The 13,593-nt window shown below is 49.5% G+C and overlaps 1 protein-coding gene across 3 annotated transcripts in view; it reads left to right on the top strand.

Annotated features, from left to right (window-relative positions):
* LOC123062426 (probable LRR receptor-like serine/threonine-protein kinase At1g06840) overlaps positions 1-4,263 on the top strand; it is a 12,089-nt gene extending 7,826 nt beyond the window's left edge. For all 3 annotated transcript variants that reach the window (XM_044485939.1, XM_044485940.1, XM_044485941.1), the window contains 7 exons: positions 546-1,042; positions 1,705-1,857; positions 2,167-2,453; positions 2,641-2,692; positions 2,904-3,154; positions 3,377-3,511; positions 3,673-4,263. In XM_044485939.1, coding sequence (XP_044341874.1) covers positions 546-1,042; positions 1,705-1,857; positions 2,167-2,453; positions 2,641-2,692; positions 2,904-3,154; positions 3,377-3,511; positions 3,673-4,023 — 1,726 coding nt within the window. In that variant the 3' untranslated portion in view covers positions 4,024-4,263. The remainder of the gene's footprint in view (positions 1-545; positions 1,043-1,704; positions 1,858-2,166; positions 2,454-2,640; positions 2,693-2,903; positions 3,155-3,376; positions 3,512-3,672) is intronic.
* Positions 4,264-13,593: the final 9,330 nt, after the last annotated feature.

Raw genomic sequence — 13,593 nt, 5'->3', positions numbered from 1 at the left:
AGAAATAATTCAGTGACGAATCTGGTAAAATTTCAGCATAAATTGACTTAAGGTTCGAGAGAAATTTGTGAGTTCCAGTAAATCAGGAATATTCAGTGACCAATGTGTTAAGATTTAATCTAAACCTAACATATGGCTTGAGTCCACGCAAAAAAAAGAATGGCTTGAGAGAAACCTTATGTTTTAGTTCGAAGTTCAATTTTGGGTCCAAAATTCAAACTGCACACTAAAAATTGAAAAATGAAGCAGTAATCAATAATAATTCAGTTACAAATTTGTGAAATTTCATCTCAAATTTTCATATATTTTGAGAGGAACCTAGTGTTTTTGTTTCAAGTGCGAGGAGGGAGAAAATAGATGATGTAGCAGAGAGGAGAGAGAAAAGATATGATGTGGCAGAGAAGACATTGAAAAATCTGCTGAATAGTCTGAAACCGGTCTGTTGAGAAGGAAGGGGTATTGTGAACATGATCAGAGGAGCTTTATAAATCAAACCATTTCTCTTTCTGGTGTGACAAGTAACCGTTACCATCATTGTGCTGCAGGCTTTTTGGAAACCGCGTATGTGACACTTCTAATCCAGCTCGAGCAGCCGGACTTTGTCAACCCACATATGTAAACGACGCACCATCTGGACATGGGCCACAAGTTAGTTTGAACTGCGCTCCTTGCCCGACGGATAGAAATTATGAATACAGTCCATCATCCCCTATACCTTGTTTCTGTGCTGTGCCTCTGGGAGTTGGATTTCGGCTGAAGAGTCCAGGGATCGCAGACTTCCGCTCCTACAAAGAAGCCTTTGAGATCGACTCGACCTCTGTATTGGGCCTGAGTGTTTACCAGCTATACATTGAGCAGTACACATGGGAGGCTGGTCCAAGGCTGAATATGAATTTGAAGTTATTCCCAAATAACACTAATTTATTCACGATATCGGAAGTTATGCGGCTCAGGCAATTACTTGCTGGATGGCAAATTACTCTATCAGACACTTTTGGTCCGTACGAGCTTCTCAATTTCACGCTTGGTTCCTATGGAGATGGTATGTAAACTTCACTTTGCACCAAGGGATGCCATTTGTAATTCTAACATACTAGCGTGTTCCTTGTCTGTATTTATTTTGCTAAGGCAGGCAATGGGATATTAGCAGAACTTCTGTTGCTGTTTATATGTTAGTAGAATTAGAAATCCATGAACTATTAACTGATTCTCCTAGCATATGGAATAATATGCGTTATTATGTTATTACAAGTGTTTAGCGCTATTATGTTAAATATTGATAAGTATTGCATGCAACATAATAATATTATTATTTTTGCCTTCATCTGGCCTATGTGCCATGAATTTTATGGTGTTTTTATTAAGGTATTTTTCATAACATGAATGTTTGAAAGTGGGCGTACCCTTGTTAATATCTCTAGAATTTCTCAAAGAACGGTCCTTCACGAGGCGCTTCGGAAGGTAAGGGAGATTGAGGAATTTAGGATCCATACCCTAATATGTTTCCTAACAGATGGTAGGACCCTCCATGGAAATGAAAAATGCTGAGATTTTGTCAAAAGGCATACTAACTTAATGAGGAATTAGAGTATATTTTTCTTATTTTAAAATTCACCACTCGATGCTTCATACTTGCACTGAAATACTCCATCCAGTTCTATGATCCACTTGTTTACTGTTTTGCCTCTGTTTTTTTCTTTGCAGATTTTCCAACTGTGGTGTCATCAGGTTTAAACAAGGGCGCACTAGCTGGGATTTTGGCAGGAACAATAATTGCTGCTATCGCAGTTTCAGTGGTTTCTACACTTTTTATAGTGAGAAGACGCTCAAAACGTCGAACAGTTTCGAGGCGGTCATGTAAGTCGGTATATTTGTTTAACAAACATAGCTTTTCATGTGCTGTGTATTAAAACCTTGTTGTCTGACGAATTAGAAATTCCTTGCTGCTTTATCTGGTCACTGGTGCTTAGGAGCATCTTTATTTTAGTAGGAAGTTACCCTTTTACAGTCTTTTTGTAATACTGGAAATTGTATTTAAGCTGTGAATTTATCACATCATTTCTGACTTGACCTCATCAAAATGTATTCCATGGCAAGTAAACTTTGAAATTGCAGTGGACATTAAAATTCAATCCACAACATCTGAAGAAGTTGATAATTTTGCAGTACTGTCGAGGTATTCCGTCAAGATTGACGGTGTGAGATCCTTCACATTTGAAGAAATGGCTACAGCAACAAATGATTTTGATGATTCAGCTGAAATTGGTCAGGGAGGTTATGGAAAAGTCTATAAAGGAAAACTAGCTGATGGAACAGCCGTTGCAATCAAACGAGCACATGAGGATTCTCTGCAAGGTTCAAAGGAATTTGTCACAGAAATAGAATTGCTGTCAAGATTGCATCATCGTAATTTGGTATCTCTGATTGGCTATTGTGATGAAGAAGATGAGCAGGTGTGTCTCAATTTTCGTATCATTTACATAGGATAAAATATAGTGTTGAAATTCTCTCACAATCCCGCACATTTTGTTAGAACAATATATTGGTTATGTTGTGCTAAAGATTTGGCGAGCTTATAATATATGGAAGAGTATCTGCAGATTGCAGTAATTGTTGCTCATAAATGATTGTGTTTTGCAGATGCTGGTGTATGAATTCATGCCAAATGGCACTCTACGTGATCATCTTTCTGGTGAGTAGGCGGGAAGTTGCACATTCAAGTTTTCTTAGCTTCTTTTCACCCCATATAACCATCTTTGCGTAGTTGAAGTTGGTCATTATCCCAGCCCGTCTCCCGGAATTTATAGTTATTGTGTTTATCAGTGATGCATGTTGGTATATCGTGTTCTTTTGTTTGATCGTTGATAAATTAAAGTCCTAATATAATTTAACACCTCCTGCAGCAACGTGTAAAAGACCTCTTAACTTTGCTCAGAGGTTGCATATTGCACTGGGTGCTGCAAAGGGAATCCTCTATCTACACACCGAGGCAGATCCTCCTATATTTCACCGTGATGTTAAGGCCACCAACATTCTATTGGACTCCAAGTTCGTAGCAAAGGTGGCTGACTTTGGTCTTTCAAGGCTTGCTCCGGTCCCGGATATTGAAGGAAAATTGCCAGCTCATATATCCACTGTTGTTAAGGGCACCCCAGTAAGTCTCATTATCAATGTACCAAGATCTTATTTGCAAAAACAAAAAAAAAAGTACCAAGATCTGCACCTACAGTAATCTACTTACTGCTGTTCCATGCCAATTGCCACACAATAGGAAACAGCTGCGCATACTTATTCAACTTTTTTTTCGCATCGATACTTATTCAACTTGTAGTGTGCAAGTTTGGCTCATCGTATCTATCCTGTTTCCTTTTGCCAGGGCTATCTTGATCCAGAATACTTCTTAACTCACAAATTGACAGAAAAAAGCGATGTGTATAGCCTTGGTGTTGTGCTGCTTGAACTATTGACCGGGATGAAGCCAATCCAGTTTGGTAAAAACATCGTTAGAGAGGTACGGAGGTTCCCGCCCTGATCCGTATCTAATGTACAGTTCAATTTAACTGTTTGCCATCTGCAAACAGGGTACATAGCCTTACATTTTAGCTTTTGAGAATCTTGTTTGACCGTTCAGTAGTTTTACTAGTGACCTATTTAACCTGATCCTCAATGTAGGTGAACACAGCTTACCGATCCGGAGACATTTCTGGAATCATCGACAGCCGAATGTCCTGGTGCCCTCCGGAGTTTGCCACGAGGTTCCTCTCGCTGGGCCTGAAATGCTGCCAAGACGACACCGACGCAAGGCCTTACATGGCCGAGATCGCCAGGGAACTCGATGCCATCCGGAGCGATTTGCCCGAGGGAGAAGATTTCATGTCTGTAACCTCCATGGAGATAAGCTCCTCAGGCACGCTGACCCAATCTACGTCGAACTCCTTGATGACGACCACCGGGGAGCATTTCGATATATCCCATGCCTCCAGCAGCGGCGTCCCTTCCAGGATGGCGATGAATCCTCGCTAGCGTCGATGCACTGATGTTCTTCGCTTTTGTAAATGGGTGTGGGCAGTAGGCGTGTAAGTAATAGCTTTGTAGAATTAACGCTGGTCCGGCCTGCCCGCCGGTTTCTTCCTCTGTACATGAAGTGGGCGTTGTTGTTGTTGTGTGTTTGAAGATCAGGGGGTTAACTTATTGTAGGAGGTGTATTTGGTAGGCACTGTTGATGAGTGCGGACGATGAATGCTAACTAATTCTTTTCAGCTATGATCATATATATTTTTTTTCGAAAAGGGGGGCACCCGGCCTCTGCATCAGAACGATGCATACGGCCAACTTATTATAAATAAAAAGTTGTAACAAGGTCTGAAAGTCTCTGTCGGTGTCAAAACCGGCGGATCTCGGGTAGGGGGTCCCGAACTGTGCGTCTAGGCCGGATGGTAACAGGAGGCAGGGGACACGAAGTTTTACCCAGTTTCGGGCCCTCTCGATGGAGGTAAAACCCTACGTCCTGCTTGATTAATATTGATGATATGAGTAGTACAAGAGTTGATCTACCACGAGATCAGAGAGGCTAAACCCTAGAAGCTACCCTATGGTATGATTGTTGATGTGTATGTTGTCCTACAGACTAAAACCCTCCGGTTTATATAGACACCAGAGAGGGTTAGGGTTACATAAAGTCGGTTTCAATGGTAGGAGATCTGAACATCCGTATCGCCAAGCTTGCCTTCCACGCCAAGAAAAGTCCCTTCCGGACACGGGACGGAGTCTTCAATCTTGTATCTTCATAGTCCAGGAGTCCAGCTGAAGGTATAGTTCGGCTATCCGAACACCCCCTAATCCAGAACTCCCTCAGTAGCCCCTGAACCAGGCTTCAATGACGACGGGTCCGGCGCGCAAATTGTCTTCGGCATTGCAAGGCGGGTTCCTCCTCCAAGTACTTCATAGAAGATTTTGAACACAAAGATAGTGTCCGGCTCTGCAAAATAAGTTTCCACATATTGCCATAGAGAGAATAATATTTACACAAATCTAATCTGCTGACGTATTCCATAGCGCGACACACCACGGCCAAGCCTTTATCCGAATCGTTTCATTATCCCACCTCAGCGCGTTATGCGAGGCGGTTTCCTTGGCATGTCTTGTCAAAGCAGAGATCGTGTCCCTTTATTCCGGGATTCTCATCAATACGGGTGTGGGTAACCCAACCGCGCCTTTGATTATGGCGCTTGGAGATAAGCAAGTTTTACCAGGCTGGTGAGGACACATAATCGCGTCCCCCCATATAAGGGGATAAGGATCCACCTTTTCACCCACGCCTTCTTCCTCCTCTGCCTATCCATTCTTGCGCACTCGAGCTCCAGCGCCCAAGTCCGCACTACCACCTCGACCTTCTCCAGTCATGTCCGGAGCGGGAGGCAAGTGGATGGTCTCCTCCGTCACGGAGGGACATATAAAAAAGCTGAGGAAGGCCGGATATCTGGCCAGCGACATCGCGCACCGGCTCCCCGAAAAGGGGCAGCTCATCCCCACTCCTAGGCCCCATGAGAGGGTGGTATTTCTCCCCCATTTCCTTCGCAGACTGGGCTTCCCTCTGCATCCATTTGTCCGGGGGCTCATGTTCTACTACGGCCTGGATTTCCACGATCTGGCCCCGAACTTCGTCCTCAACATCTCAGCGTTTATCGTCGTGTGTGAGGCTTTCCTCCGCATCCGCCCCCATTTCGGCCTATGGCTTAAGACTTTCAACGTCAAGACGAAGGTGGTGCGCGGCAGCCAGGCAGAGTGCGGCGGTGCCATGGTTGGCAAGATGGCCACGTCCTGTGGCTCGAGGGCTCCTTTGTGGAGACCCTGAAGGGGTGGCAATCAGGGTGGTTTTATGTCACCGAGCCGCGCAACACCGAATGGGTCGCACCCCCTGAGTTTCGATCCGGCCCCCCTATGCGGCTCACCTCCTGGAAGGAGACAGGCCTGTCTTGGGGTAAAAAAGGGGAGCTGACCGGACTCCAAACATGCATCCAAACCCTGGTGGACAAGAAGCTCAGGCTTGTCAACGTAGTCCAGGTTATGCTCATCCGCCTGATCCTCCTGTGTCAACGACGGGCCTTCAACCTGTGGGAGTTCGACCCGGCGCAGCATGAAACTCTAAACAGGCTCTTTGACATGATGTACAAAGATGCCTGGAGGATGCTTTTCAAGGGCGCCGAGGCTCCTGCATCCGCTGCCGAGGATCGCGGATTCAGTACTCAGCATCACGCTCATGCGGTAAGGTGTTTTTGTCCTTTTATAGGGTATCAGTTTTTCATAGTTTGACTCTATGCGGGATCTGAGTTCCCTTATCTTTGATAGGATTGGATGGTGACGTCCGGACAGATCAACTGTCCGGCTCCTCTGCCCGAAGGCCCAGCGGACGCTTGCTTGGCGAAGATGCTGGTCCCGGCGCCCTATGTGGTGCCGGAGAAGAAGGCCACGAAAAGGGCCACGGGGACTCGAAAGAGTGCCCGACGCCAGGAGGTGTCGGATTCGTCATCCGACAGTCCCGAAGCGCCTTCCTCTCGTGAAGACGAGGAGGAAGAAGAAGAGACCTCTCCCCCTCCAGTGGGAGGAGAGAAGAAAAGGAAGGCCGCCCTCTCTGAGGAGGCCGGAGGGTCCAAGAAGGGGAAAACCCTTCCTCCGGACTGCTCCACCGACGCCGACGACGACGAAGAGGAGTGGCAGCCCAGGGCCAAGCCCCTGGCGAAATCGTAAGTATCCGGATACCGAAGTGACTCATAGTATTTGTTTATTGCACAACTTTCCCTTATGTCGAATGTGTTTATGCAGCCCACCCAAAGACCGGCTCGACGCGTCGTCGAGCGGCTCACTGGACTCGTCGGAGGTGAACTCACTTCCGACGGCTTCCTCCCCCCGCCCTACGGGCGACACCGAAGTGTTGTCCCAACAGGTTCCAAGCAGGGAGGAGGTGGTCCTGGAGGCGCCGCAAGGCGACCTCCCGGACTCTAGGAGTAAATGGGAGGAAACCCCCCAGGGCTCCAAGTCCGGCTTAAGGCCGGACAATGCTCCGGAATCTTCAAAGGTTCCAGAGTCCGGCGGGCGACCTCCTTCCAAGAGGAGCAAGCCTACCGTGCCGGTGACCCCCGTCCAACCGGGGGCGCTGGACAATCTGTTGGAGGTGCTCGAAGCCGCCTCCATCGAAGAGGAGCACCGCACTATTATGAGTGCGGTGGTCCAGAAGGTTCAGTCCGCCAAGAGCGGACTGACTGAAGCTTGTACTAGCCTTTTGACAGGCTTTGAGGTAAGTAAATAATGTGTAAATAATATTATCACATAGACAGTAGCCCCTGATGCTCTGTTGGGCGTTCGTGAAGAAAAGCCGAATAGAGGATCAAAAATTCACAGGAGTCTAACAAAGGAGTCAATATGCGTATGCAGGCTTCTCTGCTGGCGTCCGCCGCACTGACTGCAGAAGTGGACACACTGAAGCAGAGCCTCGAGAAGTCCGAGCAAGAGCTCGGGCGTGCCAAGAAGCAGCTCGAGGAGAAGGAAGGTAAGAAATACCTTGGTTGAATGTGTATATAAAAAAGGTGCAATTGCAAGAAATGATAGGATTAACATGGCTATTGTAGGGGCCACGTCTGAGGTGGCGACCCTTAAGCAAGCGCTGCTCGAGGCCGAGAAGAGTGCGGCCGTGGAGCGCACCGAGCGGGAGAGGTATGAGGCTGAGATTGGCAAGGTGCGGCAAGAGCTCCAGGTTCTCATGAAGAAACATGAGAGTTTGGAGCTTGACTCGAAGACGCGAGCGTCCGAGCTCGCGGCAGCTATAGAAAATGCCAAGTTTGCCAAGACCGAGTCCTAGAAGACCCTCCGGGAGTTGGATGAGGTGAAGAAGATAGCGGCGGGTAAGGCATTTTTTATGCAAAGTAAACATATAAACATGAGTTACTTGATACTTACCCGAATCCGGAGCTCTCCAGGGGCATTTGCAGATCTTCCCCGGAGTGTATCCGATGCCGCCGCATTCTATCGAGCCGAGGAGGGCAGCTCGACGGAGAAGGTGTTCTGGTCTCAGTATGCTGAGGCCGGACACCCCGTGCCCCTGAGCGACCAGCTGAAGCAACTGGTCGAGCTCCACAAGGCGGCCGAACAGGCCATGAAGGGCCTCCTAGTTTGGCTGTGGCCTAGAGAGGCCCTGCCTGGGAGCTATTTCGGGCTGGTGCGGTGGCTGGTGGAGGCCTGTCCAAGGTTCGAGGTTATCAAGCGCTCCGTCTGCATCGAAGGTGCCCGTAGGGCCCTTGCCCGTGCTAAGGTGCACTGGGGCAAGCTGGATGCTGAGAAGCTTGTGAAGGATGGGCCACCATCGGGGAAAGAGCATCGCAAGCCCGAAAATTACTATAAGGATGTTCTGAAGGGTGCCCGCCTTATGGCGGATGAATGTACTAGGGATGTAATTTTTGAGTAAAACTCGCTTGTTTTTGTCCTGTGCGCTGAAAACTTGTTCGTATGCGCTTAGCAAGGTTGTTTGGATTTAAAATATTACCTTCTGTGCGGCTGTTTATCAATTCTGAGAGATGGCGAGTCGACGGCTTCTGCCCCCATGCCGCTAGTGCTGGGGTGTTCGGGGATAAACCTGAGCACTCTTTTTCCCATGTTTGGGTCCTTCGAGGGAGGCGCTTAGCCCAGCGAACGAGGCAATCGGACTATAACGCATGAACACTCTCACTCAGCCATAGAATTCTATAATTTTAAATTTCGGCAAAGCCCCTAGTATTTGGAAGACCGATTTCGGGGCGCTATCCACGCCTTGGCCGGACAGAGCCGACTCCTCGCCCGAAGCGGCATAAGTCTTTAGGGACTCGAAAAAACCTCTCGAACAGCGACCAGCTCTCGCTTCATCATGACAGTCAGTTTTAGCTTTCTCCACTGAGGTGCTCGGCCCAGCTCAACTGGGGCACAATCGCAGTGGTTCTCCTAGTGCTACCTTAGCCGATATAGCGGAATGTAAGGCACCAAAACATAGGAGCCGGGCAAACCCAACTATTGACCCAAGGCATGATTCGGAGCCGATGCATATAATGCTATAAGTTCGGGGTGCCGCACTTGTGAAAGTGTTCGTACTTCTCACACCATATTGAGGGGTACTGAAGCCCCTGGCGTATTTTGGCTGTACCAGATTGTACGGGTGCAACATGTCGTTAAGGAACAATTATTTATAAAAAGGTAATGCAAAAATAGACAATAGCTATGCATTGTTTATTAAAAATAGCTGCGATCAAAGCAGAACGATACAAGTAATGCGAGAAACGAAAAGTTGGACTATTGAACATGTCTGCTCCAGGGGCAAGCTGTGGAATAGTATGCGAAACAGGTATGCTGCTCATGATAGAGACCACCTGGGATTTCCGTGATGCGGCATGGCTTGTCTGCTTCCCTGGTTCTTGCATCGTTTGTGCGACAATTGAACTGCCGAACCGGCCTTCCGAAGAGTAGAGTCCTGGAAGTAAGAGAAAAGTAAAAAAAGAAATCGGCAGCCCCTGGTGCGGTTTAAGCCGTGTTTTGGACGTGCCGTGATGGTGCCCCTCCCCCTATGCCCATGGTATTTCTAGAGCGTAGTTATGTACGCGAAGTACTGGCGTCGCCTTTTTGCGGGGGTTGGGGTTGGGGCCGCATTGCTATGCCTACTTGGAACGTGCCAGGCGGTCTTGTTGTAGGTTACTCCGGGCGCGCTTGACGGTGTCCGGACGTTTAATGGCCGGACTGGAGAACTGCCTGGAGAGGCTGCTTTGTACTTCCGCTGCAAGGGCCGCCGTGTGCTCCTCCGTTCGGAGGGAGCGTTCGATGTTTCCATTGACCGTAATTACTCCTCGAGGGCCTGGCATCTTTAGCTTAAGGTATGCGTAGTGCGGGACCGCATTGAACTTGGCGAATGCGGTTCGCCCGAGCAGTGCATGATAACCACTGCGGAACGGGACTATGTCGAAGATTAACTCCTCGCTTCGGAAATTATCCGGAGATCCGAAGACCACTTCAAGTGTGACTGAGCCTGTGCAACTGGCCTCTACACCTGGTATTATGCCTTTAAAGGTCATTTTGGTGGGCTTAATCCTCGAGGGATCTGTGCCCATTTTCCGCACTGTATCCTAGTAAAGCAGGTTCAGGCTACTACCGCCATCCATAAGGACTCTAGTGAGATGAAATCCGTCAATAATTGGGTCGAGAACCAATGCGGCGAATCCGCCATGACGGATGCTAGTGGGATGGTCTCTTCGATCAAAGGTGATCGGGCAGGAGGGCCATGGGTTGAACTTTGGGGCGACTGGCTCTACCGCGTATACGTCCCTTAACGCGCGCTTCCGCTCCCTTCTGGGGACGTGGGTGGCGTATATCATGTTCACCATCCGCACTTGTGGGGGAAAACCCTTCTGTCCATTGTTGTTCGGCGGCCGGGGCTCCTCGTAGTCATCGCTATGCAACCCCTTGTCTTCATTGTCGGCGCTTAATCTGCCTGCCTGCTTGAACACCCAACAGTCCCTGTTGCTGTGATTGGCCGGCTTTTCGGGGGTGCCATGTATTTGGCACAAGTGGTCGAGTATTTGGTCCAAGCTGGACGGGCCCCTAGGATTCATTTTGAATGACTTTTTCTGCTCACCGGATTTAGAGCCTCTGAATCCGGCATTAACTGCCGTATCCTTAGCATTGTCGCTGTTGATGCGGCGCTTCTGCTGGTTGCGACGCGACCTGCCACTAATGTCCCTGGTGTCCGAACGACCAGGGTTCTTGGTCATATTGTTGCTACGAGCAAGCTAGCTGTCTTCTCCCGCGCAAAAGCGGGTCATGAGTGCCATGAGTGCTGCCATAGATTTCGGCTTCTCCTATACTAGGTGCCGGACAAGCCACTCGTCATGGATATTATGCTTGAAGGCTGCTAAGGCCTCTGCGTCCGGACAGTCGAGTATTTGATTTTTCTTTGTTAGGAACCGTGTACAGAATTGCCTGTCCGATTCGTCTGGCTGCTGAATTACATGGCTTAGGTCGTCAGCGTCTGGGGGTCGCACATAAGTGCCCTGGAAATTATCGAGGAATGTGGCTTCTAGGTCCTCCCAACAGCTGATTGACCCTGTTGGCAGGCTGTTAAGCCACTGCTGGGCTGGTCCTTTAAGCTTGAGTGGGAGGTATTTGATGGCGTGGAAATCATCGCTGCGGGCCATGTGGATATGAAGGAGATAATCCTCGATCCATACCGCGGGATCTGTTGAGCCATCATATGATTCGATGTTTACGGGTTTGAAACCCTCGGGGATTTGATGATCCATTATTTCGTCTGTGAAGCACGATGGGTGTGCGGCGCCTCTGTACTAGGCTATATCATGACGTAGCTCCGATGAGCTTTGTCTACTGTGTTCGTCCCTGCCGAATTTGTGACCGGCGTGATGGTTACCGTCTCGAGCCGTGGGGCGCCCATGCGATCCGTAGATCGATCTTGTTTGCCTTGCCTTTTCCTCCAACATATTACGTAAGTCCGGCGCATATTCCCGTGCCTTGGTACGGGGTGCGGCTTTGGTGGAGGGCCATGAGGCCTCTCTGTCGCGGCCACCAAGTGGCCTATCGGCCGCGTCGAGTGCTTCCTCCTCTAATCGGGGTAGCAACCTGCGCTTTGGGTAGCACTTGGAGGGGCGTTCCGGTTTATGCTCTTCGGCCGCAAGGACTTCAGTCCATCTATCGACTAGCCGATCTTGATCAGCTTTAAGCTGTTGCTATTTTTTCTTGAGGCTTATTGCCGTGGCCATAAGTCTGCATTGAAAACGCTCTTGTTCGACGGGATCCTCTGGCACGACGAATTCGTCGTCGTCGAGGCTTGCCTCGTCTTTGGAGGGAGGCATATAATTATTGTCCTCGACCTCTTTGTCAGCCGCTCTCCCATGGGGGCTGGTTTCTTCATCCCCCTGTGCTAAATCTTGCTCGGGGGGATGTTCTTCGGCGCTTTCCGGGGTATTATCTCCCGTGCTGGAATCGCCGTTTTTGTGTTGGCGGGATTTTGAGCGGCGCCGCTGACGCCGGCGCTTTTGCTATTTCTTGGAGGGGTCATCCTCCGTTGTTCCATCGCCCTCTCCCTATTTTGGGGTGTCCACCATGTATATGTCATATGACGAGGTGGCTTTCCAGGGCCTAGTAGGCGCTGGTTCTTCATCATCTCCTTCATCGGTGTCCATACCATCGATGTCTTCGGAGTCGAAGTCGAGCATGTCGGTTAAGTCGTCGACAATGGCTACAAAGTGGGTGGTGGGTGGGTTTTGAATTTCTTCATCGTCCGTACCCCAACCTTGCTGACCGTAGTCCGGCCAGGGCTCTCCTGATAAAGAGAGAGACTTCAGTGATTTTAGGATATCGCCGAAAGGCGAGTGCTGAAAGACGTCCGCGGCCGTGAACTCCATGATCGGTGCCCAATCGGATTCGCTCGGCAGGGGCGCGGAGGGTTCGGAGTCCGGAGAAGAATCCGGCTCCATGGAGTCACGAGTCTTGCAGAGTACGGGGCTGGTGTTCGGCTCAACCGCCGTTGGGATCGCAGCCCTCGAGGTGGCGTCCAACCGCCCATCCTCGATCGGCGTGGTCGGCTCCGAACTAGGGGTCAGAGCCAATGCGGGTGCGGCCTCCAGGGCACTGTTCGGCGGCAGAGCTAGATCATGCTCGTCTTGACAGTGCGGCGCGCTCGGCAGTGGTTCGAATCCGTCGAAGATCAAGTCCCCGCGGATGTCGGTCGTGTAGTTTAAACTTCCGAATCTGACCTGTCGGCCAGGGGCGTGGCTTTCGATCTGCTCTAGATGGCCAAGTGAATCGGCCCACAGTGCGAAGCCGCCAAAGACGAAGATCTGTCCGGGGAGGAAGGTCTCACCCTGGACTGCATCGCCATTGATGATCGTAGGAGCCATCGGTCCTGACGGCGATGGCACAGAGGAAATCTCAATGAAAGCACCAATGTCGGTGTCAAAACCGGCGGATCTCGGGTAGGGGATCCCGAACTGTGCGTCTAGGCCGGATGGTAACAGGAGGCAGGGGACATGAAGTTTTACCCAGGTTCGGGCCCTCTCGATGGAGGTAAAACCCTACATCCTGCTTGATTAATATTGATGATATGGGTAGTACAAGAGTTGATCTACCACGAGATCAGAGAGGCTAAACCCTAGAAGCTAGCCTATGGTATGATTGTTCATGTGTATGTTGTCCTACGGACTAAAACCCTCCGATTTTATAGACACCGGAGAGGGTTAGGGTTACATAAAGTCGGTTACAATGGTAGGAGACCTGAACATCCGTATCGCCAAGCTTGCCTTCCACGCCAAGGAAAGTCCCTTCTGGACACGGGACGGAGTCTTCAATCTTGTATCTTCATAGTCCAGGAGTCCGGCTGAAGGTATAGTTCGGCTATCCGAACACCCCCTAATCCAGGACTCCCTCAGTCTCCAATGGAAACAAACGCTCACTCAGAGCCAAAAATGCTAGGAAAACAAACTAGCCAAGACAGGGACGCCACAACCGGCCGGCTAAAGCAAGATAGGTAAACTAATTGCCTATCCTATTACGTGACCGCCATCCAAACCG

The sequence above is a fragment of the Triticum aestivum genome, chromosome 3A (assembly GCF_018294505.1).
Source record: "Triticum aestivum cultivar Chinese Spring chromosome 3A, IWGSC CS RefSeq v2.1, whole genome shotgun sequence".
Taxonomy (NCBI): domain Eukaryota; kingdom Viridiplantae; phylum Streptophyta; class Magnoliopsida; order Poales; family Poaceae; genus Triticum; species Triticum aestivum.
Note: the sequence above shows the minus strand (reverse complement) of the source record. Positions and strands in the feature narration are given on the sequence as shown.